The sequence below is a fragment of the Passer domesticus genome, chromosome 1 (assembly GCF_036417665.1).
Source record: "Passer domesticus isolate bPasDom1 chromosome 1, bPasDom1.hap1, whole genome shotgun sequence".
NCBI classification, from domain to species: Eukaryota; Metazoa; Chordata; class Aves; order Passeriformes; family Passeridae; genus Passer; species Passer domesticus.
In genome coordinates, this window is record NC_087474.1 from 23,890,459 (window position 1) to 23,913,674 (window position 23,216).

A 23,216-nucleotide genomic window follows, 5' to 3' on the forward strand; every position below is an offset into this window, starting at 1 on the left:
AACTAACCCTGAAACAAAGACTGGAACCCAGGGGCCTCTGTTAGGGATTAATGGTCACTGTCTCGCATCTGCTTCTTCTGGTCCAATGAATCTTTGCAGAAAAGAAATTAATAGAAAATAGCTTCAATGATTAAGACTGCAATCTCCATTCCTCCAGTCCTTCTCACTCATTAGCCAACAGCCACCCTAGGAATGTGGGTTTCAGTCTTCTCAAGACAAAAATGTCCAAACCTCCCCCCCACCCCAAACAAACCACAAACAAACAAACAAACAAACAGCCCCCAAAACATGTTTTTCCTATTTGGGTAGAACACTTTAACCACAGAAAAGGTAAATGGAAGGCATATATTTCTTGATTCATAATCCTCTCTCATATTCATATTCTTTGTATACCTCCTTGACATTATGCTGTTAGGCATCTGCATTTATCATCTTGCCTTGTTACCTGGACATACTTTTTTTCTCTTCTCTCAGTCAACAGGGATATTTGGCTAAGGCAAGCTCTGAACATTCATCTTGCTTTGTTCGTACCGCCAGATAAGCCCTGGGAAGTACAAAGACAATGGGAGTGTTGTTTATTCTACTTTTTGAGAACTTTCTGTATATTTCTTACAGCCATTTCTTCCCCACTTTCTAAATCTTTAGCTGTCTTGACTTCAGAGCTGAAATCAATATGTGATATTTTTAACCTAGTTACATCCTTCCAGACATCAGCAGCAAAGCAAAGCAGATTTTGTTATAAGAAAGAAATGGTATCTGGGTTAGTCTTCCAGCAAAACCTGTGTGGTGGCAGCAGCATAGCTTGTTCTTTGATGTCTCTCTGGCAGTTGTCATAACTGGGTTAAGAAGCAGACACTAGAGCATGCATTTTTCATGTTTTAGGAAATGGCTTTAAGTATCACTTTGCAGCCATGTACCACTAGGGTTATCTCAGGAGGAGGGTGGAAAAGTCAGAGGGGTCAGTTTTACCCCCCAGTATGGAATGAAAGTACACGTTTTAATGTCTGAAATATTTTCAGGATGGAGAAAATGAGCCTTTGTTCCACTTCAGGAGAGACTAGCGGACATCCTGAAGCAAAATTCAATGTTAGGTTTTAGTAAATCATTAAATTTACCCCTGGGAGGCATTTTGGTACTGTTAGATGAACAAGATATTTTATATAGATTTTGAAGAAGTGGTCAAATCAATGATAGCAGAAGATGTCATTGACATCTGATCATTGTACAAGAAATACACACAAAAGAAATTGAAATCAAGGACATGAAATACAATATAATATCTTATTTTTCTAGATAAGTGACCTGCAGCTTGATGTTTAGATTGTTACCTCTCTCACATTATCCATCTCTAAAATCTTACCAATTTACTGCTTGCATTTGAGAGTCTTTTAATGTCAGAAAACACCTTTGAATTATCCTGCTAGGTCACAGAATCATAGAATGTCTGGAGTTGAAAGGGACCTTTGAGATCTTCTAATTCAAGGGCCCCTTCAGTGGATAGAGACACCTTTCACTCAGAGCTCCATCCAACCTGTCATTTAAACACTTCCAGGGATGGTGCATCCACAGCTTCTCTGGGCAACCTGTTCCAGTGCCTCACCACCCTCACAGTAAAAGCTTTTCTCCTAATAGCCAATCTAAACCTACTGTTTTTCAGTTTGCATCTCTTTCCCCTTGTCCTGTCACTTCCAGCTGTTATAAAAAGTCTCTTTCTTGTAGGCTCCTTTCAGGTACTGGAAAACTGCAATTAGGTCACACCAAGTCCACTCTTTTCCAGGCTGAACAAATCCAAATCTCTCAGCCTTTCCTCACAGGAGATGCACTCCATCTCTCTAATCAACTTGGTGGCCTTGTCTGGACTCCCTTCAGCAGGTCCATGTGCTTCCTTACAGCCAATCTGCTGGGCCCCGGGCTGGATGCAGCACTGCAGGTGGGGTCTCACTGGAGCACAGCAGACAGGTAGAATCCCCTCTCTCACCCTGCTGGCCACACTGCTTTTGGTGAAGCCCAGTTTGGTTTGGCTCTCTGGGCTGTGAGTGGACATTGCCAGGTCATGTCCAGCCTCTCATCCACCAGCACCCCTAAGTCCTTCTCAGAAGGGCTGCTCCTGATCTGTTCATCCTGCAGTTCCTCTCTGGAGCAAGCTGGGAAATTCACAGAAAATAACACAGTGCAACGAGAGAGACCAGTTAATATGTGGGGAATGTAGAGTTACAAAAATTGGAATTTTTTTATGTCCATTCCCAGCCATATACAGAACCACATATGGAATCCTGGGTATTATTGCAGCCAAACAGTAAAAGATAACAGACACAGAAGCTGATGGAGAGGCCAGTGACCAAGGATGCTTAGGAATCTTCTATTCTACAAGATCTAAATATTGTCAAGCAGGCAAGTGGTTGCTTTGTTAAAAACATTTGCTCTTTGTAACTGAGGCACAATTCCTCAGTCAGATCCCTGGGAAGTACAAATCAATATTGGCTGCTGCATCATTGAGGATCATCTCTGAGAAGCACATCTGAGACCAATGTGCAGTTATAACTGTGCTCATTAATGCTTATTGAGAGAAAATCCAAAATATTTGAAAGACCTATTTAAAATTCAGTTTTCTTTGCGGTGATATATGCAGTTGGTTCTGTGGAATTCAATATAAAGGGAGCATATTTGGTGCAAGATGTGCAGCAGTTTTGCTAGAGTGTCAGTATGAGTCCTTGAGTTCATTCTGCTCCTTGCTGGAACGTTGTGTGTTTCTTACTCACCTCAAGTGAGTTGTTGCCAGCAGCTTCTTCCCTTCAACCTCTATGGCTCTTCCATGGCACTAGGTTTCTTTGATGCCTTGTGAAGGATCACCTACAACAGAGCCTAAATGGAGTTAAAGAATAAAATAGGTATTTATTAGGAGGCCTCAATAGATGCACTTGGGTAGTATAAGAGCCCAGACAGGGCTACAGACACGATGAACCCAAAATGATCACAAAATGGATGACCTGTCATGGAGTCTCACACTTTTATACGTTCTGGTCCCTTAGCATATTGGAGTTAATTGTCCAATTATAGCTTTAGCTTATGAAGTCCCATCCTTCTTGTTTTTCTTTCTTCATTCTGTCATTGTTTATGCTCTTGGGCCTGAGATTTGGATCATTTGCCCTTGGTCCCCAGCTAGAGAAGGAATTGTTTTGCCTACCTACTCTGTGACAAGAGCTTACCATCCCCTAACATGAAGCTCAGGCCTACACACTAAAGCAGCACAGAATCCAAAAAACGTAAAAGCTAAAACGTGAGGCATCATGTTGGAATTGAAAAGATCATGGTAAATTTACGTGACTAAAGGGGCATGGAGAGAAAGGGATGACAAGAAAGTGTTGCTTCATTGGCACTGCTGCTGGTGCTGGAAGAATGGGCAGTAGTAGAGTTCTGCTCACATGCTGCTTTGTGAAGACCATACAATTCAGATGAAACTGAGTTAATTTTGTAGTAGGGCCATTATGGAAGAACAAGAGTGAAAAGATTAAATGGTAATAGATTGTAAGGGATGTGTAACTGAGCAGTTGTAGGTATATATCTTATACTCTGTCAGCATCAAAAAAAATAGGCTAGAGATGTGCTGACCTGTTGCATAGCAACCAGGAGGAAGCACAGAAACAAATCTCTGGATGCTTGTGATTTGTAAACCTTTACAGAACAAAGTACAAGACCTTTGCCCATCTGCTAGAAATGTTCAGAAGCTGAAGGATAAAAATGGTACATTCCGTAAAATGTAACACTTGACAACCATTTTATTTATAGATAAATAAGCAGATGCAGTGTAAAAAGCCTGACTATTTTGCCTCAAGGTTATGTGGAAATAAAAATACTTAGTGTCTCCAATTTTACTTAGTGTTTTCCTGAATTCATCACACACAGGAGATTCCTTTAAATACTGCAAATGCTGAATTTTTGCAGCTGCAAATATTTGCTCATTGTTGTGATTTCATAAACATTGATATGCCCATTTAGCAAAATTATTTATGTTATTCAACTGAAGTCAAGTACAAATTCTGATGCATGATGAAAAGAGGCACTCATGTTTATTTAAAAATTGCTGTTGAGATGCTTCTAGCCCCTCTTGCCCATTTGAAGTGTGTTTCAAACATTATTTTCAAATGAATGTGATGTGTTAGAATACATTTATACTAGGGTAGCAACTCCCTCTGGTTTCTTGCAGACCAAAGCTGTTTATCTGCTTTGTACAGTTTCATACTTTGCATGCACACTTTACAGTTGTGGAAGTCATAGGTAGATCTCATGGGAATTTTTTTCTGTTGTAAAAATATATAATATTTCTAACAGTAGGAAAGATGCTAATTTGTACCAAGTAGAGATAAATACAGTAAATCATAGAAATGAATCATTTTTTTCCAGTGGAACACCTCATATGTCAAAGTTTCAATAGTAATAGTACTTCCACTCTATAAACCCATTCTTTAAAACCAAAAAGTAACCACTGAGTAATATATTTTATTGTGCAACATCCTTTGCATTTCACAAAATATGTTTTGCAGTTTTGGGCGCAAGTAACTGGCTATTTATGAAGGCATATGAATAATACATGTACAGTGTCTCTAAATGCTAGATGCTGCCTATTTATTTCAGAGAAGTTCATTAATGAATCAATTATTTATAATTAGTTATATAGGATGACTAATGCCATATGTAACAGTATTTAATGAACCCCCTTGGTAATTGCAGCAGAGATAATAACAACAAAGGCAACACAGGAACTCACAGATCAGGAAAGACCTCAAAGCTCATAAGGGGTAAAATTTCTACTCTAGTGCAGCCTACTGAATGAACAGCATGTAAAAATCCTGCAAACACCAAAAAGCAGTAAAATCTGTAGGCTTTTTTATATGCTACCAGATTTGGAAACTTAGGTTCCTTTTTAGATGAGCTTGGCAAAAGCATGCAGGCAAAATGCTATCCTAGCAAATACAATGCAGGCTGGAAGAGAAGGGAGATCTTACATGTTGTTTACTTTTTCTACTTTAAAAGTGCACTGTTGTAATTGTCTTTTTATTTTATTTGGTATACATTGGGCATTTTGGGCTTTTTTCCTCCTATATTTAGTCTACTTACACATCTTACAATTATTTGTACCTGTTCTTCTGGTTTTATTCTTCTAATAAGTATCAACTTATTGGTATTGAAATTCAAGTAAAACTTTTTAGATACCTGTGATGTTTCTGCAGTTACGCATTTATAGAAATGCTTTGAAAAAATATTTGCTCAAATACTGTGATATTGATCATTGATAAAGACCTTGTAGCTTATAAAGCTGTAGTAAAACTGGCTTGCACCACTAAAAGTACTTGCGTGGCTTTTAGTCCAGTGAAGGATGAAATACTGTTGTTTACATATTTGCATTCTTACTGCTACCACAAATGAAATGGTTGTGAGATGTTACTACCTGTGGGATGAGCTTAGTGGAGTAGTTTGGCATATGTTGTGTACAGCAGAGAGGTTTGTGCAAACATCATTATTATTTTAAGATTAATGTAAATTGTCTTTCAAATATCTTGTTTCATATAGTGACAAAGGAACTGCTGGGAGCATTGGAAGGACAGGATTCTCCGCACCCTGTCTGAGACATTTACAATGGAGATTTCTAGAATTTAATGTAGATCACCCAGGGATCTTTTCCATAATTAAAAAGGAATTGGTGACTTTGGGGCATGCTTGATCTTAGCTGCTTTTAAACATCTGCTTTAGCAAAAGTGGAATTATGTCCTAGCATACCCAGACTCTTTAGATTTTACCTGTACTGATGGTAGGGATAGCTCTGCCTGTACACTGTGGGCATCCAGGATGCTGTGAGCTAAGCCAGAAGGTGGTGAAGTCCCAGAAAGCAGTCCCTGGAAGCCAGTGCTGCACGTGCACAGGCCTGGGTAGCTGCCATCATGCTAGGTCTGATGTGTAAGTGGAATTAACTGTGTTTCCAAGCCTAAGAGGGGACTCTGAGGCATGTTTAATGCCATGGGGAAAACTGACATCTTGAAATGGAGCACTCCATTTTATCAAAAGGCATGCCATGAGGAGGCAACTCCTTTCTTCAGTATCTCAAAGGAAGGAGAATTTTCTCCAAGTATTGGGAGTTCAGGCAGATGCTCTGTGCAAGAGCTGATAACAAGAACCTGTGCTTGCATGTGTGGTAAGCTCTTCTGCAGTGGGAGGACTCTCTCCCCTTTTAAAACCATGGCAATAAACTGGGCCAAACAAATAAAAATTGGTCTAAGATTATGCATCTCCCTTGAACAGGGGAGCCCCAGGCTGTTGTCCTACTATGATAATTATTTCTACACTTACTCAGTGTTCAGTGTGTTTGTTCCTATGTGTTCCTTCTCCCACACAGGGGATTTAATTGCTTCAGTACAAAATGTGCTCCTTAGTGATTCCTCTGACCAGTGCATTCTCCCAGGCTGGAGATTAGGTTGTGCACGAGCCTTGGGCTGCCATTCTGCACCACAGAGAATGTTAAAAATAAATCTCTTTTACTGTTTGCCTTTATCTCTCTTGGTGTGGCATGCCTTTTGGCACTCAGAATGGCACTTATTAGAAATTTGCTCCCAGGAATGAACAGTGTTAACTCCATGGTTAATGCCAAGCAGAGTGATAAGTACATTTGCCTCCTTGCTTGCTACCAGCTTGCTGGCATCTAAGAAAGGTGGTTACATACCCTTGGTGTTCTATTTGTTCTAAAATTGTAAATAGCCAGTGTGCAGGTTGGTAAGCTGTCTGGGGGGCTCAGGCATGACGATAATATATTCAGGATGAAAGTCTATAACTGAGCTCTGGCAACACTCTTTGAAGGAAATTTAATACATCGTCTTTGTTGTATGTAAGATCTATTTTGTTAAAAATAGAGCAAAGTTAAAATAGGATTTGATCACCCTGACTGGAGCCTTGTAAAAGAGGGGCCAGGCACTAAACCATTGATGCTCAAATCAGGGGAAAAGCTAGTTAGCTTCCCTGGCATTAAGGAAATGAATTTTTAGAAAGCCATTCATTGATATCTGACAAACAGCTTGAAAGGGATGCCAAACCCTCAGGGTTTCTGTCAGTAGCCTTAAAATGCATTTGCATATTTTTTGCATGGAAATGGGAGCTCTCTCTCTATTGCCAAACTGCAGAACTAAAAGGATGCAAAAACTCTATCTAGTCCAAGGCGGTCTGAGGGGTAACTTCATAATCAGAATTCAAATGTGTGCAACAGATTAGGAAAATGACTTCAAATGGGATTTCAGCCATATCTAAAAGAGACACAGAAATCTTTTTTTTCTGGCAGTTTTGATTTTCTCCAAGTGATAGCAAAACCATTATGGATAGGATGAGAGTGATAGAGGAATAAAGAAATGGTGGTCCTCCACATGCAGCCAGTGTATCCAGTGGTCCCATTGGTTGGTCTTTTGTAGCTATACCATTTGCTGGCAGCTGTTGTGGATGGAACCAGAGTCCCCTGGCCTTGAAAGGGTGCCTTGCCAGCATGGGCAGCTCTGCTGAAGTGCAGAATCTGTGACAGTGTGAGCTGCAGTTTGAGCTGCTCTTATGTCTGCCCTTTTCATTAAATGATTTCCTTGTCTGATTCCAAATGTAATTTTATTCTTTCCTTTAAGGAATATGCTTGCAAAGACAACAAAGCACTTGGGGACAAGATTGTGCTTAATGTGCAGGTGGTGTTTTGTTGGCAATATCCTCCATGTCACAGGCTAACTATCAGGCTTTTATCATTTTGAGGAGGAAGCTGATGTCTGCAGTGAAATTCATGATGGGTGAAAGTGCCATGTAATTTTTAGCAGATAATTTTACTCTCTGGTCATCCACCCATACAGGCAGTAATATGAGTAGAGTTCTCATTATGCTAAGGGAGAGTTGACATTCAAATTTCCCATGCATCAAGTGAACAATAGACTTCCATTGCGTACACATGGCACTGCCATTGATCTGATTGATCTTGAGTTGCAGCAGAGGATATGGTCGGTGATGTGTGAACAGGAAAGGCACAGTTAGCTCTTTTCATGAATGTCTATATTAGTCAGAACTGTCCTTGAAACAAAGTCCTAATAAGAAAACCAGTATTGATACAGTTAGATTACAGTTCATAATGATTATGATGTTAGAAATTCAATAAATCATCCGTGACTTAAGTTATGGATTTGTGCAACTCGGATAGGGTTTTATAACTGTAGAAAAATATTAATAAATGTTCTTTAAAGATCTGGCTCTGTATCTGTATAGAATGACTTTTTATTTCCTTACACTTTATTTTCAAGTCTCATGTACATCATTATAACAGAGGTTTGAAAAAGAAAGAGTATTTGTGGCTTCACATCTCTATTCTAAAGAAAAGTGGGTTTAAATGGTGGAAGAGGTCTTTCAGTATTTCAGAAGAAATGTTTTTGCCAAGTTTGTGTGGTTGGCATCAAATCAGGAGTGTTAGGCATGTCTCCTGCCTCTCAGAAAGATGACCTGAACACAAGACTGTTGGCAGAGCAATGTGCTGCTTCATTAAAGAGAAACGTTGATTTGCTGGGGTTTTGTGCCTTGTCTGCAGCTTCTTGGGGGAATGGCCCAGCTTTCCCTGGAAAGGGTGGAAGAGATTCCTGGGCAGTATAGCTCAGAGTGTGCTTGCTGTAGGGGTGAATGTGGGAAGGAAACTGAGACTGAACTGATGGTCTGTGTGGGACTGTCTTGGTGGGACAGGGGCTCCTGCCTGGCAGCTGTACAAAGCACCTGCATAAGCAAAAGCTCTCTTGTTTCCATTTTTTGCAAGTAAAATTATTACTTGTCTAAGAAGTATGGGGCTGTTTGGGGCAGCTCTGATTCTGGTACTTGGAATCTATTTGTGGATCTGAGTTCTACACTCTGGCAGAGCTGCTGAAGATCATGGAAATCAAAAGACTTTAACTTCACTTTGAAAGCATTAAAGCATTATTTTGAACAGGAATAGGTTTGCTTCACAAAGGTAATTTTGTAGTAGAGGTAGTCTGAAAATATATTCCACATTTGGTGATATTCTGGTCTAGTTTCTTGAAATGAAAATTGCAAAGAAAATATTCCACTTCCTGCAATGTCAGTATAGTCCAAGGACCAGTGTTTATATAGAAATATATTTGTTACAATTTTAGAACCCCTCATTTTGATATAATTTTTTTTTCAGTAAATAGGGTAATCATTCAATTTTCACCTTGATTTCCATATTTTTGTTTCCAGCAGAGTCAAAATGTCAGACAAAAGTGATTTAAAAGCAGAACTTGAGCGCAAAAAACAACGTTTGGCTCAGATAAGAGAAGAAAAGAAACGGAAGGAGGAAGAAAGGAAGAAAAAAGAGGTAAATTTGCAAAACCACCTTTTAGATGGCTTATGCTTGCACAAGGGGCTTGCTCAGGTTTTGACATCGCAGTATTGTATGCCCCAAGGTATCTGTCATGTGGAATGAGATACTTAAACCCACGTCAGACTAACCTGAAAATCAAAAAGCTTATTTTTAGTCAAGAATATTGGGGTGAGAGAATTGCTTTTAAAACCTCAGCACTGTCAAATGACAACAGTTTAGACAACATGATGTGCATGTGTATGGAGAAAGAAAAATTGATTTGCCACAATGCTTTTTCCGGGGCTCTTCTTCAATGGAAAGGGAGTGGAGAGTGGGGAAAGACAGAAAGAGGACTCACATTTTTTCAAGCCATTACAATCTAAATATGTATTTTTGTACTCTGAAGACTAGTTTGATTACTAGCTAAGGTAACAGATTTACAATTATTATTCTCCAGTAAAGTAAAACATAATTGCAATTGCATTTTCATCTTCTGGCATGGGTGCATCTTTCAGTTCTGTTAAAGTTTGATTGACATATTAGTTTATTTGTCCTTGACAATATGCATTAGGTTTATCATTAAGGGATTTGTACTTCTTTTTATTCAGTCACTTAGTGGAATAGAGGTGAGAATTGACAGGGAGTGGATATTCATTTTCATGCAAAGTCAGAGAAGCATTAAGTGATTATGCTTCCTTTCCTTCAAATGTCAACACTTACTATAGTTTAAAGCACCTGTTATCCTTTACTAATAACTGGTTTCCTTTTAAACTGACACTTTAATATTGTACATGAATTTCATGGAATTACCGTGGAAATGTGATGTGATCCAAGAAGTCAGCATTCCAGTTTTGGCTGTCTTTTTAATCTTTTTTCATTTGAGCCACATTTGTGCAGTTAGAGCACACGCCCCAGTGGGGCTCCTGGACTCACTGGGGAAGTCCTCCATGAGCAGATCTTTAAATGGTTATGCTTTCAGTGCTCATTACTAAAGAACTAGAGGGAGAGGGGCCAAGCTAATGGCTCAAGGGAGCTATCAGGTCCTTTCTCTTTGTCCCCTGACTCTGACTTTGTGCCTCGTGGAGAACTTGTGGTGGTTGAAACTTTCCATTGGCCCCGAGAGCCATGTCTGCAGATAATGCTGCCATGCATAATTGTGCAAATGGGCTGTGCTGTGATGGGTCCAGTAGTGAAGGCTGACACTCACAAAGGTGCTTGGTCATTCACACTGGTGCAGGAGAGCTGTCTACAACCCTGCACACTGTGAGATAGTTCCTGGGAAGAGCTGAGCACAGGAATATGCCCGGGCCTTGACTATAAAATCACTGTTTCCTGGCTGTTTCTGGACTGGAGAACATGAACATTCTGAATTTCCAGGTTTTCTGTTGTGCCTGCACCAAGATCAACACCAGTCTGAGGACCTGTACAAGTCCTCTTTTCCAACACTTTGGTTCCAGCAGAAAGGGCAACCTCATTGTGGGATTCTGGCTAATGCAGGTGCTCCTACTGTTTTTAGACGTCCACAGATCAGAGTGGGAGAAGGCTAATGTGTGGAAGCTCCAAGGAGGTGGAGAGAGCTAAGCAGAGAGGGAAGGGTCTTTTGGACCTTTAGTGAGCCCAGGGCTGCCAAAGTCCTAGTTTAGAGATGTCAGTTCTTTTCTTTGCACCTTTTGGATATTGAAGTTAATGAGCAAGTATTTCTTTTCCCAACAAGTGCTTGGGACCAAATGCAGGACCTTGAGCTACATCACTGAAATGCAATGACATTTTTTTCTTGATTCTGAAGTAAGTAGGAAAGGGTCCAGTTCTGTTCAGGGTAATGATACTTGTTGTTCTATGGTCAGCTTTTATGTTAGTTGAATAAGTTGCATCTCCTGAGTGAGAGGCAGAAAATTTCCATCATTGTCCAGTAAAAATTCTTGCAAATATCCTTGCAAAAACCAGATTTATCATCCATTTAGGGAAAAATACTGTTGCTGATATATACAGTATAAATTATCTAAGTTATAAATTACCTAAAAGTATCAAAATTAATTTCAAATTGTACCTAAGCAATAGTGCATACAAATATTTCCACATATAGAATTGCTAGAACTGATTATATATGAAATAAACTTTTCTGTTTTCTTCTGGTTTAACTCAGGCTGATCTACAGCAGAAGAAGGAGCCAGCTCAGGAAGATTCTGACCTAGACCGTAAAAGAAGAGAGACAGAGGCTTTGTTACAGAGCATTGGTATATCCCCAGAACCACCTCTAGGTATTTCAGAGAAGCACACTGTAAAGCATTCAGCTCTGCCACAACTAATGCTTTCTTTCTACTAAAGCATGCTTGGCTTTTTTGATTTTTGGCTGTATTAGTGAAGTGAACTCTTCTGTTTGAATGCCTGCCACACCATTCACGTATACAAGCTCATGGCATTTTGAGTACTTGTCATTGCCAAAAACATCTGTTTCATTTCTTCAAGAATTTTTTATGAACATAATGCAGGTTGGTTTTGCATACCAGCAGTGATTTCTTTTCTGATGGACTGTTTTGTCTTCTCACTCAAAAATATTAGTACTAACTTCCTTAGCCCCAAGTCTTGATTCAAAAATTCAAATTAAGCATATGTAAGGAAGGAGGAGCTTAGTTATGTGGAACTTCCACTGTGTTTCTTGTAAAATTAAGAAAAACTGGAGAGGCAAAAAGAAAAAAAAAAAAAAACAACCACCAAACCAAAACAAAACACCCAAATCACAAATAGAAAAACACTTTTGCACATTTTTGTACAACAGACAGTATTGTATATCTTTGCTCTGGTTTCATCTGCTTGACATCTTTTTTTGTTTTGATGTTTTAGTTATAGAACCTGAAGGCTTCAATTTAAAAACACATACAGTATCTGAGTATGGATTACCTTGATTAAGATCTGCCTTATTTATGGAATGGTCCTAAAGTGAGAAATTTCCTTCCATTTCCCCTTCCCCCTCTCCCTCAAATTTAGGATCACTCTCACTGTTTTAGCTGAAACCTTGGCCTCTCGGGAACTATCAAGCCCTTTCATTAAGTTCATTGTGACTGAATCTAGAATTTTACTCCTGGTTATTTTTGCCCGTAATGTATAGGAGAAACTTCAAATTTGACAAAATGTTGAAGTTTTGATTTAGGAAATAGCTTATACAGATGCCTGGGTGCATATGCAAGTGGGTAGTAACATTCTGAATTGGAATTTGAATTAAGTACTTGCATCAACCAACATGTATTGAGAAAAGTTACTATTTTTATAACTTATGATAGAGTGACTGAAGCTTTTAGACACCACTTCTCAAAAGAATTGTCTGACAAGTAATGCTTAGGTTATTTTTATGTATAATAAAATATGTTTTTTTAATTATATCATGATACAAAAGTAAGGCCCAAGATAAAATCAGATATATTTTTAATGTATAGCATTAAAAATACTCATTTTTATGTGAGAATGAGTATATATGCTCTTATAATTTTGTTAACCAAACACATATATTCATGTTGCAAATTATCAGTTTTTATCTTAGTTAATTTTTTTTCTGTTTGATCCTGTCAAAAGAATACGTAAATTCATGTGTAAGATTATTTAGTTAAAAATAGTATTTTGTTCTCTTTTGTTCCACTTACATACACTCACAATTAATATAAAAAGGAGGATTTAGTTCCACCTTCACATGATGCCAGGTCTCACTCTGAATATGGAAGATGTAAACAACGAGACATACCTGTAACCTGCCAAAGGGCTGTCACCAAGATGAATTCACTTTTCATGCTGCAGCCATTTCTGTGACAGTCTCTAGGGAGAATCTGCATTAAATGCTTGACCATATGGAAAATCCAAATCTCTTGACAGGTCTGTCATTATACATTGTAAAGCATAACAAAGTATTTTAAAGTTTTACTCTGTTAAATCTATAAAAAGAAATGCACATGATTTAAACCAAATGGAAACTGCTTTTGCATTAAGCCCTCTTTTTGTGTTTTATTCAATGTGGCTGCTTTGAAGAATACGTGCTTTAAATCTTGACTGGAGCCATCTCTTAATTTTTAATATTTTTGAGAAACCATTTTAAAAGAAATCAGGATATTTTTGCTCTTTTATTTATTATTTCTTTGTTGAAGAGCTTTAACTTGGCCTGACCTTGAGCTATGAACTTCCTTTCCTGTTTCAGGAAACAAAACTGCCTTTGCATGAAATATGCTTCAAAAACCCTGGCAAGGCAAAGAGAAAATAATTTCAAGAGCTTGGGCAAATAGTGTCTAAACCAAGGGAATTTTCCTTGAATGTTGAAATCATGTCCCACCCAAAATGGAAATTTTGTATGACCTACATTACTTAAGAAAACAATCACCGAGTAAACTGTGAATTCTCAGCATCTTTGGGAAATGATTTTAACTTAGCTGATTTCCTTATTTATCTTTTATTTTTGATGTCATTTCCACACTGCAGCCTTAGAGCATATCTAATGGACACCGGCTTTTGATTTAAATTCAGAATTTGAAAAGTATGCTTGCTTCCTATGTGACTTTACCATAAGAGTTCACTTAGATTTTTGACAAGTCCCTTATACTTCTTCATACCTTTAAAATCTTTTGCAAATCAACTTCAAACCAGACTCAAGAAAACAAGTACTATTTTATTTCTACAGGTATCTTCTCCATTGATTAGCTGTAGATTTCCATTGGGCTTTCAGTCCTGTCTAGATACATGTCAGTTTTAACACTTCCAGAAAACTTAAATTCACTTGACTCTCTTCCTTTTCTTTTTCTTTCCTTCCTTATTTGCTTTCACCATTTCAAACTCTCCTACTCATTCATCCACTATCATTTTGGTCCATTGGTTTTGATTTGTCTGACACTGCTCTTCATCAGTGCAGTCGCTGCATGTGTTAACATGGGATACCTGTTATTTTCATTATTTAGTCCCAACCCCTATGTCTCCCTCTTCGAAATCAGTGAGCACACCCAGTGACGCAGGCAGCCAGGACTCAGGGGATCTGGGACCCATAGGAAGGTAAGACACAGAGTTAACAGACTTGAATAAATGTGAGGTTTTTTTCACTTTGCTCTTACTTCCCCCTGTTTTCCTTTTCCTCTGTAAATAAGAACATGCTGTATTGAATGTGTACTTTCATTTCTGCATTGTCTACTGGGTGCTACCGTCCAGTAAGAGTGGTCTTAGACATGAGGAAAATAAATGCATGCAACAAATGAATCTTAAACTCTGAGCCCCAAACCTTATAGTGGAAGCAAGAGCTGAATTTACACTTCTGAAATGGCCTACAGAAAGCTCTCATGCGGTTTGGAAATACACTAGACAGAAGGGAGATGTGCCCAGGGGTAGAACCTGTTATTTGTGCTGAGTTCTCCCTGTTCACATAACCAGTCCCCTTGGAATTCCTTCTCATGTAACACCAGGTTGCCTCAGGTTGCTGTGACTGCTCATTGCAGTGTGTGCCACTGATAGTGGCAGAGAAGAGCTTGGACAGGAACAGGCTGAAACATCCCAGGACCCACTGGCAATTTTGCCTTGGAAATTCTGGGTGTGGAGAGTTTTATGCACAATGGAAGGGAAGCAGCTCTGCTCTTGTTGGAAACTGGAATGTGTGTGAGGGATGGAAACAAGAGTAATCCTATTTTTGTTTCCACGGGGGAAATAAAAAATGAAGTGGCAATCCTAAAATAATTCCTTCTCTGAAATAGAAAAGAAAGGAGAAGGTGAGGATGATGCTGGTAAAGAAGGGTACGTTCAAGTAAAAAGAGGTGCAAGCAGCTATACTCTATGTTTTGGGAAATATAAAAGACAGATCCTAATAGCTCCTTTTGTATCACACTAATTCAACATAGGGCTGAGCTGCCAGCTCATCCAAGTCTGTGAGCCAAGACTCTGCTAATGGCTTGAAAGCACAGCTATTGCTTTCTGTAGTTAACAGTGCAGACATCATAGAATGCCTCTCCAGACATAGACTGTAATGGGACAGAGCTTCAGGACACCAGATTTCATGCCACACCAGCCTTCTGCTTAGTGAAATCACACTTCCATAGCAGAGAGTATGTTGTGTCCCCTTCAGCCAGATGCAGACACTCTCCCTTGTGATATGGATGCTGTGTAGCTGCTATTAAATCAGCTCAGCCCTGCTCCCAGATCTACTCTCTAGAAGAAGTGGAGGTTGTTAAGTGAAAAGTCCTAGCCTGTGAGATGTAGCAGTTTAAAACACAGAAAACAGTATAATTCTGCCTTCATAAGTAAATGCAGTAGATTTCAGCAAATCAAAGTAGTTTAAGTAGAACAAAAATCCTTTTTAAGCAAAGTGTAGCCTGCTGTTCAGGATGAAGCTATCTACCACAGTCCTGTGTGAAGCTCTGACAAAACTGGGTGGAGACTTCTAAATTCCTGCTTTTCCTCTGAACATTAATGCTGTAGCTTTTTTATCATTAAGGTAAAAAAAGGCTCTTGGAAGAATTTATTTGGCTGTTACCCACGCTGGCACTTTGGCTCTCTGTCAGCAACAAGAATGAAAGCACATGACCACGTGTCCTTTCAGAGGAGAATGGAGTTTGTCCCCTTCTTCTGAGCTCATGACGTTCTGCATTGTGGGCTTTCATTTTGGATCCATTTTCCGGCTTCTTGTGGCCATACTAGGAATTCAGTGGGAATCCTGAGACCTTGCTTGCAGTCTCCCAGTTTGCTTGGCACATTCTTAGGTATTGAAAGGGCTGTGCTGTGTGCCAGGAGGGCTGCTTGCAGATCTTTGCCTGGAGCGATTGGTCTGTGGTAATGGAAATAAATGTCTGCTCCAGGCCTTGGGGAATGTCTGTAACCAGTGATAGTATTGAGTGGCAGGTAGTGGAATTAGTGTCCCTGGGTGCAGGCAGATGTGCTCAGGGTTTGTGTGGACAGGTGCATTCAGGCCTGCATGTGTGATGGAATGGTCAGACTTGGTGAGGAAGATGTTGCAGAACTATCATCACAGTTGTAAACAGCATGAAACCACCTCAGCTGTTTTCTGTGAAAGGTGCCCAGACCATGCATCTAACTTACTTTGACTACTGCATATATTATTGTCTGTGTATCTGTATAAACAAGGTTATCTTGCTTCATTTTAATTTATTTTTCCATTTCACTTTCTGTGATAGAGGAGGCACTTCTGCTGGATCCCCTGCCATGCCATCATGCTTATTAGATCTTGCCCTTTTCTGTACTAGGCTGAGCTCAGGCTTTAGAGGAGAGCAGATTAGTTTCAAAGCTGCTAAATGCCCCAATCTCAGTGATCACAGCTTGTCCAATGTTGCTGCTGCAGGAATGACAAGCTCACACAGCCTGGCAGAAGTCCTGCAGGCAGTCTGATTACTCATTGCTGAAGTGTTCCCTGGAGGAAGATGATGGATATTAAAAAAAGAAAAAAAAAAAAAGAGAAAAAAAAAAAAAGAAGCTGTGAAGTCACAGATTTTGGCTCATTACAGGAGAGAGGCTCTGTTGAAAGCTTTGAGGAGATCTTCATATGTTCCCCTAAGAGGGACCATATTTTGGTACAGAACTAGGTTGTGTTCATAGTTCTTTCAGTTGCTGGTACTTCTGGTAGTTTTCAGACTTAATCTGTTGGTCCCATTATCACCAAATATATTTGAGATATGATTTGATCAGCAAGCATATGTGATTTCTTATATAAAAGGGAATGTAGCTCAGCCAGAAACACACGTTTATGACATCTGCTTTTCAGGAAAGAAAATTTATAAACTGGAGAGTTTGAACACTTCAGTAGTTGTAGTCCTGAAACTACAGATCTCAGTCTTACTTTGCAAGATGAAAACTGACTGGTAACTTGCTCACCAAGTGTAATACCTACATAGGAGCAAACAGGCTCCTCCAGCTGAAAAGGTGAAAGCAGCAAAGTGTTTGGTATTGAAGTTGGAGAAATATAAAACAAAACAAAAAAATCAATAGTGAGACAAATTCATTGCTAAAACAATTTACCTAAAGACTCTGTGGGATCTTCTATCGCTGGTTGTTGCTTGTCCAGGATAATGTGTGTGGCAAACAGACAGATAATAGGTCAAACAATAACTCATTCATAAAGTTGTACAGCCCTTTTGTTGCACAGGAAGAAAAGCTGCATGGTCACAGTAGTCACTTCTGCCATGCATCCTACAGACTAGTAGTGCTGCTACCCTTCAGGGCCATTGTTCATTATCTCCAGCACAACAGCCACAGCAGTGTTGTCTTTTCTCTGATGCCTTTCACTGTATTAGGAGAAAAAAAGGGGTGGACTTTGTAACAGCACAGAATTGTGGAACCATTTCTGTCTTCTGCATCCCAGGTTTCTATGTTGTTTTTGTTTGTTTGTTTGTTTTGCTGCCTAATCTTTAGTACCATTTTGCTATTTGTCACTTGGGAAAACATTAGGTTTGAGCAGCATTCCAGCTTCCCTCTGAGCCATGACAACAACCATAAGAATAAGCGGATGTTAGATGGATAACTGTTCTAGAAACTGCTGACTGAATTCTTTCAGTTGGACAGGAGAGCCACATTTTATATCTGTTTTTGTGGTCTTGGGGATCATTTTTGGGTAGGCAGAGGTGTGTTACACTTTAGTTCTGGGGCTGCTCTTAGTTACCAGGCTACACTGAACGATTCACTGGAGCCCAGTTGTTGCTCAGAGAGCAACTTATGTGTCTCCACATTGCTTTACACATCCCGCTTTGCTTTTTTTCATGCTTGTGTTGCTTGTGCTGTACAGATAGGATGGAAAAATTACATAGCCTGAGCAGATACCCATCTCTGAATAGATGGGTCATTGGTTCATGGAGCTTTCTTATATGATGTATTCAGACATGACTCATTTTTCATAAGACAGTATTGCAGGATTGCATGGAGATTCTCCTTGGAATAGAATATGCTTGGCTCTTTCAGGATAAGTGTTTTGGTTTGTTTGTTCACTTATCCTGAAAAAAATGCTTATTTTGTAAGCATTTTGTTGATTCCCTGTATCCTCTTGCTGATGGTCAGTTTATACATGTGCAGACATGCACAACTTCAAGGGAGATTTGAATGCATGTGAAGAAAAGGGCTGAGGTAAAGGCATTTGCTGAGAGGTTCTATGCTGTAGCATAGTGTAAAACACAAATCTGCCTCTATTAATATAAAACTCCTTTGTAATAACTGTATGCATCTCCCTGATGGATACTCTGAACTTTTGCTACCCTAGTGTGCTAGAGAGGGTGCTAACTAATATAATTGAGGCACCATGAAACATGCCCATGGGGAGATATGTTCTGCTACTCAGCATACCTTAGGTATTTGGACATCTCATCTTTGCAGCACTCAGAGCCATGAATTTTGGGTTTGTGTTGTCTGAGGAAGTGCACAAGGACGATCCTTGTACAGTGCCTCGGATGCAGGCAGTATAAGGTTTTGTGGGCTGAGCAGCTCCCTGGAAAGCCCTCGTATCCTGGCTCAGGTAGGGTCCATCTGCACTTTGCATGTCAACCCAACATAAGGCAGCAGCAATAGGTCTGTGCTGGCAGGAGGTGCTGCTGTGGCTGGGTGGTTTTCAGGGCTCACACCAGCCTGCACTGGTGTGTATGCCTGTGTCACCTACAGGGGCTCCTGTGTTCACCTGGCATGTGGCATGCTGGGAGGAGCTCCATGTGGGGACCAAGGGGTGATTTATCTCTATGGCCCCTTTTGCCCTCTATCCTTCAGTGCTTCTATGTGTTCCTAGCTGGGAACATGTAGGATGTTGCCAGCCAGCTTCACTATCCTCCAGTAGTAGGTTTGTAGCATCTCATTTATTGCAAATTGTTTGTGTGTGTCTCCAGTGGAGTCCCATGCATGCAGCACTTCCTGCTGTGCATTGGGGAACATGAGAATCCCATTAGACAGGTGTAAGGTTTCCTGCCTTCCATCTGCTCAGTGAACTGCACCAGGCTCAGCTGTCTGGGATGTGTAAAGGTTAATGGTTGTCCTTCTTTCTGCAAGAATTTTCTCTGTGCTCTTTTGCTTTCTAACTTGTGTATTTTGCTGTACATAAGTTTAGGTACCTGATTATTTTGTGGGCTCACATAAAGACAAAGATATTAATCTTCTGGTAGCTTCTTTTAGAGGATGGTTATTTCAAAATGGTGCTTTATCTGCTGAAATAATATAAGCCGGATTATTTTGTGCTATTTCTCTCAAAGCCCATTGGACTGTGCTGTGGATTTGTTTGGCTACAGCTACTCATTCTGTAATTATTGTTCTTATTTGGATTAGCACACAATGTAATACTTGGTTTGAATAGTTCCTATCTGATTTATGTTGTTGTTGTTCCTTTGCTATCACAGGTTTTGAGATAAGTTTTATGCACTGAAATCGATTCGCTTCCTTCAGTGTATGAAGTGTACTTGTAGTAAAGCAGGGTTAGCCCTTCTTTGGATGAAGCTCTAAATATTTAATGAAAGTTCCTGTGAAAATGAGTCTGAGCATTGCATTAGGTAGCAAAGAAAACCAAAAATAAAGAGAAACTGGATTTCTCAAAGAGATTTTTTAGCAGTAAAATGCTGGAGAAGTTAGATCACTCTGGAATCCTGATTGTCTCATCATCACTAGTTTTTAGTTCTGCATAAAATATGTTAAATGAGCAATCCTAGAAATAGAACAGCTGTCTTCAATGCTGGAACACTTTTCTCTGAGGAGCAGTATCACCTTTGGCTTTGGCTCATGGCATGATTTTTTTGTCCACTGCATCAGTTCATCTTGCAGTCACTGTGACCTCTGAATGTTCCCAGTGGTATTCCAGAGAATATAGTAGCAGCTGTCACATTAGGTTGGATGTCCTTACTGATAGAGAGTGGAGAGCATGTCTTCTTCTCTTTCATTCTGTTTTGAAGTTTGCTGACAGTGTTAGTCTGCATTTTTGTATGCATTCATCAGATGTGATTCTGTGTTACTTCCATCTGCTGTGGCCACTTTGAGCCATTTTGTTATAAAAAGAAATGCACTAGGATATGTTTTCTTTCAATGTGTTGATGTTCACTCCCAGATTGTATTAGCCTGGTGCAGGAAGAAACAGATAGGATTCCAGTCCTTTCTTCTCTGCAGCATATTGTTTACTCATTTTTGTATAAATAATAGGTATTCTGATTTATTTTGCAGCATCTAAACACACACATGAATCTTGTATTTATCTCACATTACTTCATGTCTGACTGTCAAACACAAACATTTCATGCATTTTAGATACACAGTCAAATGTTTCAGATACACAATCAAAAGGAAAGAGAAAGCTCTGGAGCATCTGGGCACCATATGAGTCAAAGCATGTCATTATTTTACAGTTTTGTATTTAATCTTGCTCACTGACAGTAAAAAACAAAAGGTGTCTTTACTCCAGTGTGTTTTTTCCATATAATATTTAAAATAAGAAAGATGCTTTTTGTTCTATGATCTCTCATGAGTATATCTACATGTCATCAAATTGTTTGGGTTCTGTCCTTTTTTCCTGAAAAGTCATTCTTGCAACTCAGCTTTAATTTTCAAATAGCTTCTTACTTAGAACAGTAATATAACACATTAACAAGCTGAATAAAGGGTATCAGAATGCCATTCTTCCTGTTAAGTGTCTACTTTGCTGTTTAATTAGATAAAGAAGGCAAAAGAAGGTAGCTTCTGGTCTCATTTGTACAGGAATGTTGGATTATTGTAGTAGATGATCTTTAATAGTCCATGCAGCATATATCCTATCTTCTCTTTAGCTACAGTAAACATCTCTCACAGACATTAGCAAAACCATGTTACTAAAAGATCTGCTAAAACCACTGCCACCAGAACCACATTGCCTCAGGCTTAGCTACTTTATCATTAAATAAATGCATTTGACAGGTTCTATGCAATGATGCTGTTTCATCACTGCCACTCAGCTTTGCATTACCAGCATTTCATTGTGTTACCACGTTCAGAAATGACAGGGATCCTTCTTCACTTTTTCCAGGACAAGTGGGCCTGTGATGTATTGCCTCAGGAGCAGCAGCTGTAACAGTTATTTGCAGTGGATTATTTCCTTTATGGTGCTTTTTTCTAAGATCAATTTATATGTACAAAATGCTTTCTAAATGGCTGCTTTAGTGGCATACTTATTTCATAAATGGGCTGAGCCAAGGGGAAGTGCAGAACAATGCAAAGACTCTAAGGGAGCTACAGGAAAGACTGAGGGAAAAGAACTGCTTCATGGCAAACTTTGCTTGCGTGGTGTTTTATTCAGACAAAGAAGGATCGTAACCCTAGGGACTGTTGTGCAGGCTTTCACCGTGCAGAGTCAAGAGAAGCTTTCTGCTTGGTGGCTAAACGGGGTGCCCTCTGGGACACTGTGTTGCCACTCTGTTTTGGTGGCTTTGGGCTTGGTATGCGGCATGCACTGTTACATGGTAGGACAGAAATTAATAACACCCAGCTGTTACATTTTTTTTCCATTTAATTTACCACAACTCCATTGTCGAGAGCTCTTGGCACACGTTTTATTTCACAGTTTCCAGCAGACTTAGAGGCCAAATCGTGCCTCAAGCCTTCCTGACCTGAATGGTGATGGCTTCTGTGAAGCAGTGACAGTGTCAGCCTCCTCCCCTTGCCTGGGGGAGCCCTGACTGTCTCTGCTGTCTTTGGCCTAGGAACTCTGCTGCTTTTTAAAGTGATGCCGCAATCTCTCACACTTCCCAACATCAGCCTCTTTACAGGATAGCAGTGGGTGGTTGTTGGGCTGTTTGCACATCGGGCTTGCTGTGCACAGGTTAGAATGCAAGGCTGAAGGATGGCAGATTTCTTACATTGTTTCCCCTCCTTTTCTCCCTGTAAAAGAAGAACCACAATCCTCCTTTACATTCAGTGAATATTTAGCCCTAGATATCTAAAGCCTCTCCCTGCCAGTTTGGTTATTTTTTGTTGGGTTTTTTTAGCCCATAAACAGAAGCAGACACCTAAGGGACTGATATTTGGCAGTTGCTTTCAAGTGTCTGTATATCTGACCTAGAAAGCAGGGAGTGTTTTTCAGTGCTGCCAGTTACAAAGTCTGAATGGTCCATATTAATTAGAATCATCTGCAATCCTTTTAGCGTGTGAGCCTCTGGCATCATTAAGGATTTTCATGCTTTCCTTCCTAAAGGATTGATAGAGTTCAGTCCTCCAGATCTTTGATTATTTTTCTCATTAGCAAGCATCTCCATGCTATAAATCAAAGGAGAAGGAAAGATTGCCATTCCCAGGGTGCTTCGTAAAATGCCTTGGAAACCTGAGCCCCAGCTGCCTCCAGAAGAAAATAATATTAATTTATAAAGCCCCACTTAACCATTTAGGTTATCAGCCCATCTATAGTTAGTTCTCTTTAGTTATTTACAGGCATATCATCATATATTTAGTCAGACAATCAGATGATTTTAGGGACTAAAACACTAATTCTCTTAAAACAAAACATCTTACTTGCTAAGGCCAGCCCAGCTTAAACAGTTCTGTTGCACTGAATTTTGTCTTAATTTAATTAAATTGTGGAGGATCACCACCGATTTTAAACTGTTTAACATAGTTAAACTGGTACAGTTTGTGCATATTAATGTTTTCTCCTTCTCTAGCCTATTAAAAAGACCTTAGGAAATTTCCATTCACAATTTCATGTTTTGTCTAGTAAAATAAAAAGATTAAATGAATAACTATTTCAGTAATGCAATTTTTAGGATTTTCCTTCAAATATGTAAAATGGGAATTGCTGTCACTGGCAAGATATTGCTATTTATTATTTTATTTTATTTTATTTTATTCCCCAAGGAGTTTTGAAACAGTCTAAGTACACCGTATAAAATTTTCCATAAAGAATATATGAAAACAAATGGTTTTC

At 39.4% G+C, this 23,216-nt stretch overlaps 1 protein-coding gene across 11 annotated transcripts in view; it reads left to right on the top strand.

The window, feature by feature from the left end:
- Nucleotides 1-23,216, top strand: part of DYNC1I1 (dynein cytoplasmic 1 intermediate chain 1) — a 183,064-nt gene that overhangs the window by 8,242 nt on the left and 151,606 nt on the right. For 4 of the 11 annotated variants that reach the window (XM_064410729.1, XM_064410677.1, XM_064410696.1 and 1 more), the window contains exons 2-4: nt 9,247-9,364; nt 11,493-11,607; nt 14,230-14,371. In XM_064410729.1, coding sequence (XP_064266799.1) covers nt 9,257-9,364; nt 11,493-11,607; nt 14,230-14,371 — 365 coding nt within the window. In that variant the 5' untranslated portion in view covers nt 9,247-9,256. The remainder of the gene's footprint in view (nt 1-9,246; nt 9,365-11,492; nt 11,608-14,229; nt 14,372-23,216) is intronic. The other 7 variants (XM_064410669.1, XM_064410685.1, XM_064410707.1 and 4 more) reach the window with 3 other exon arrangements.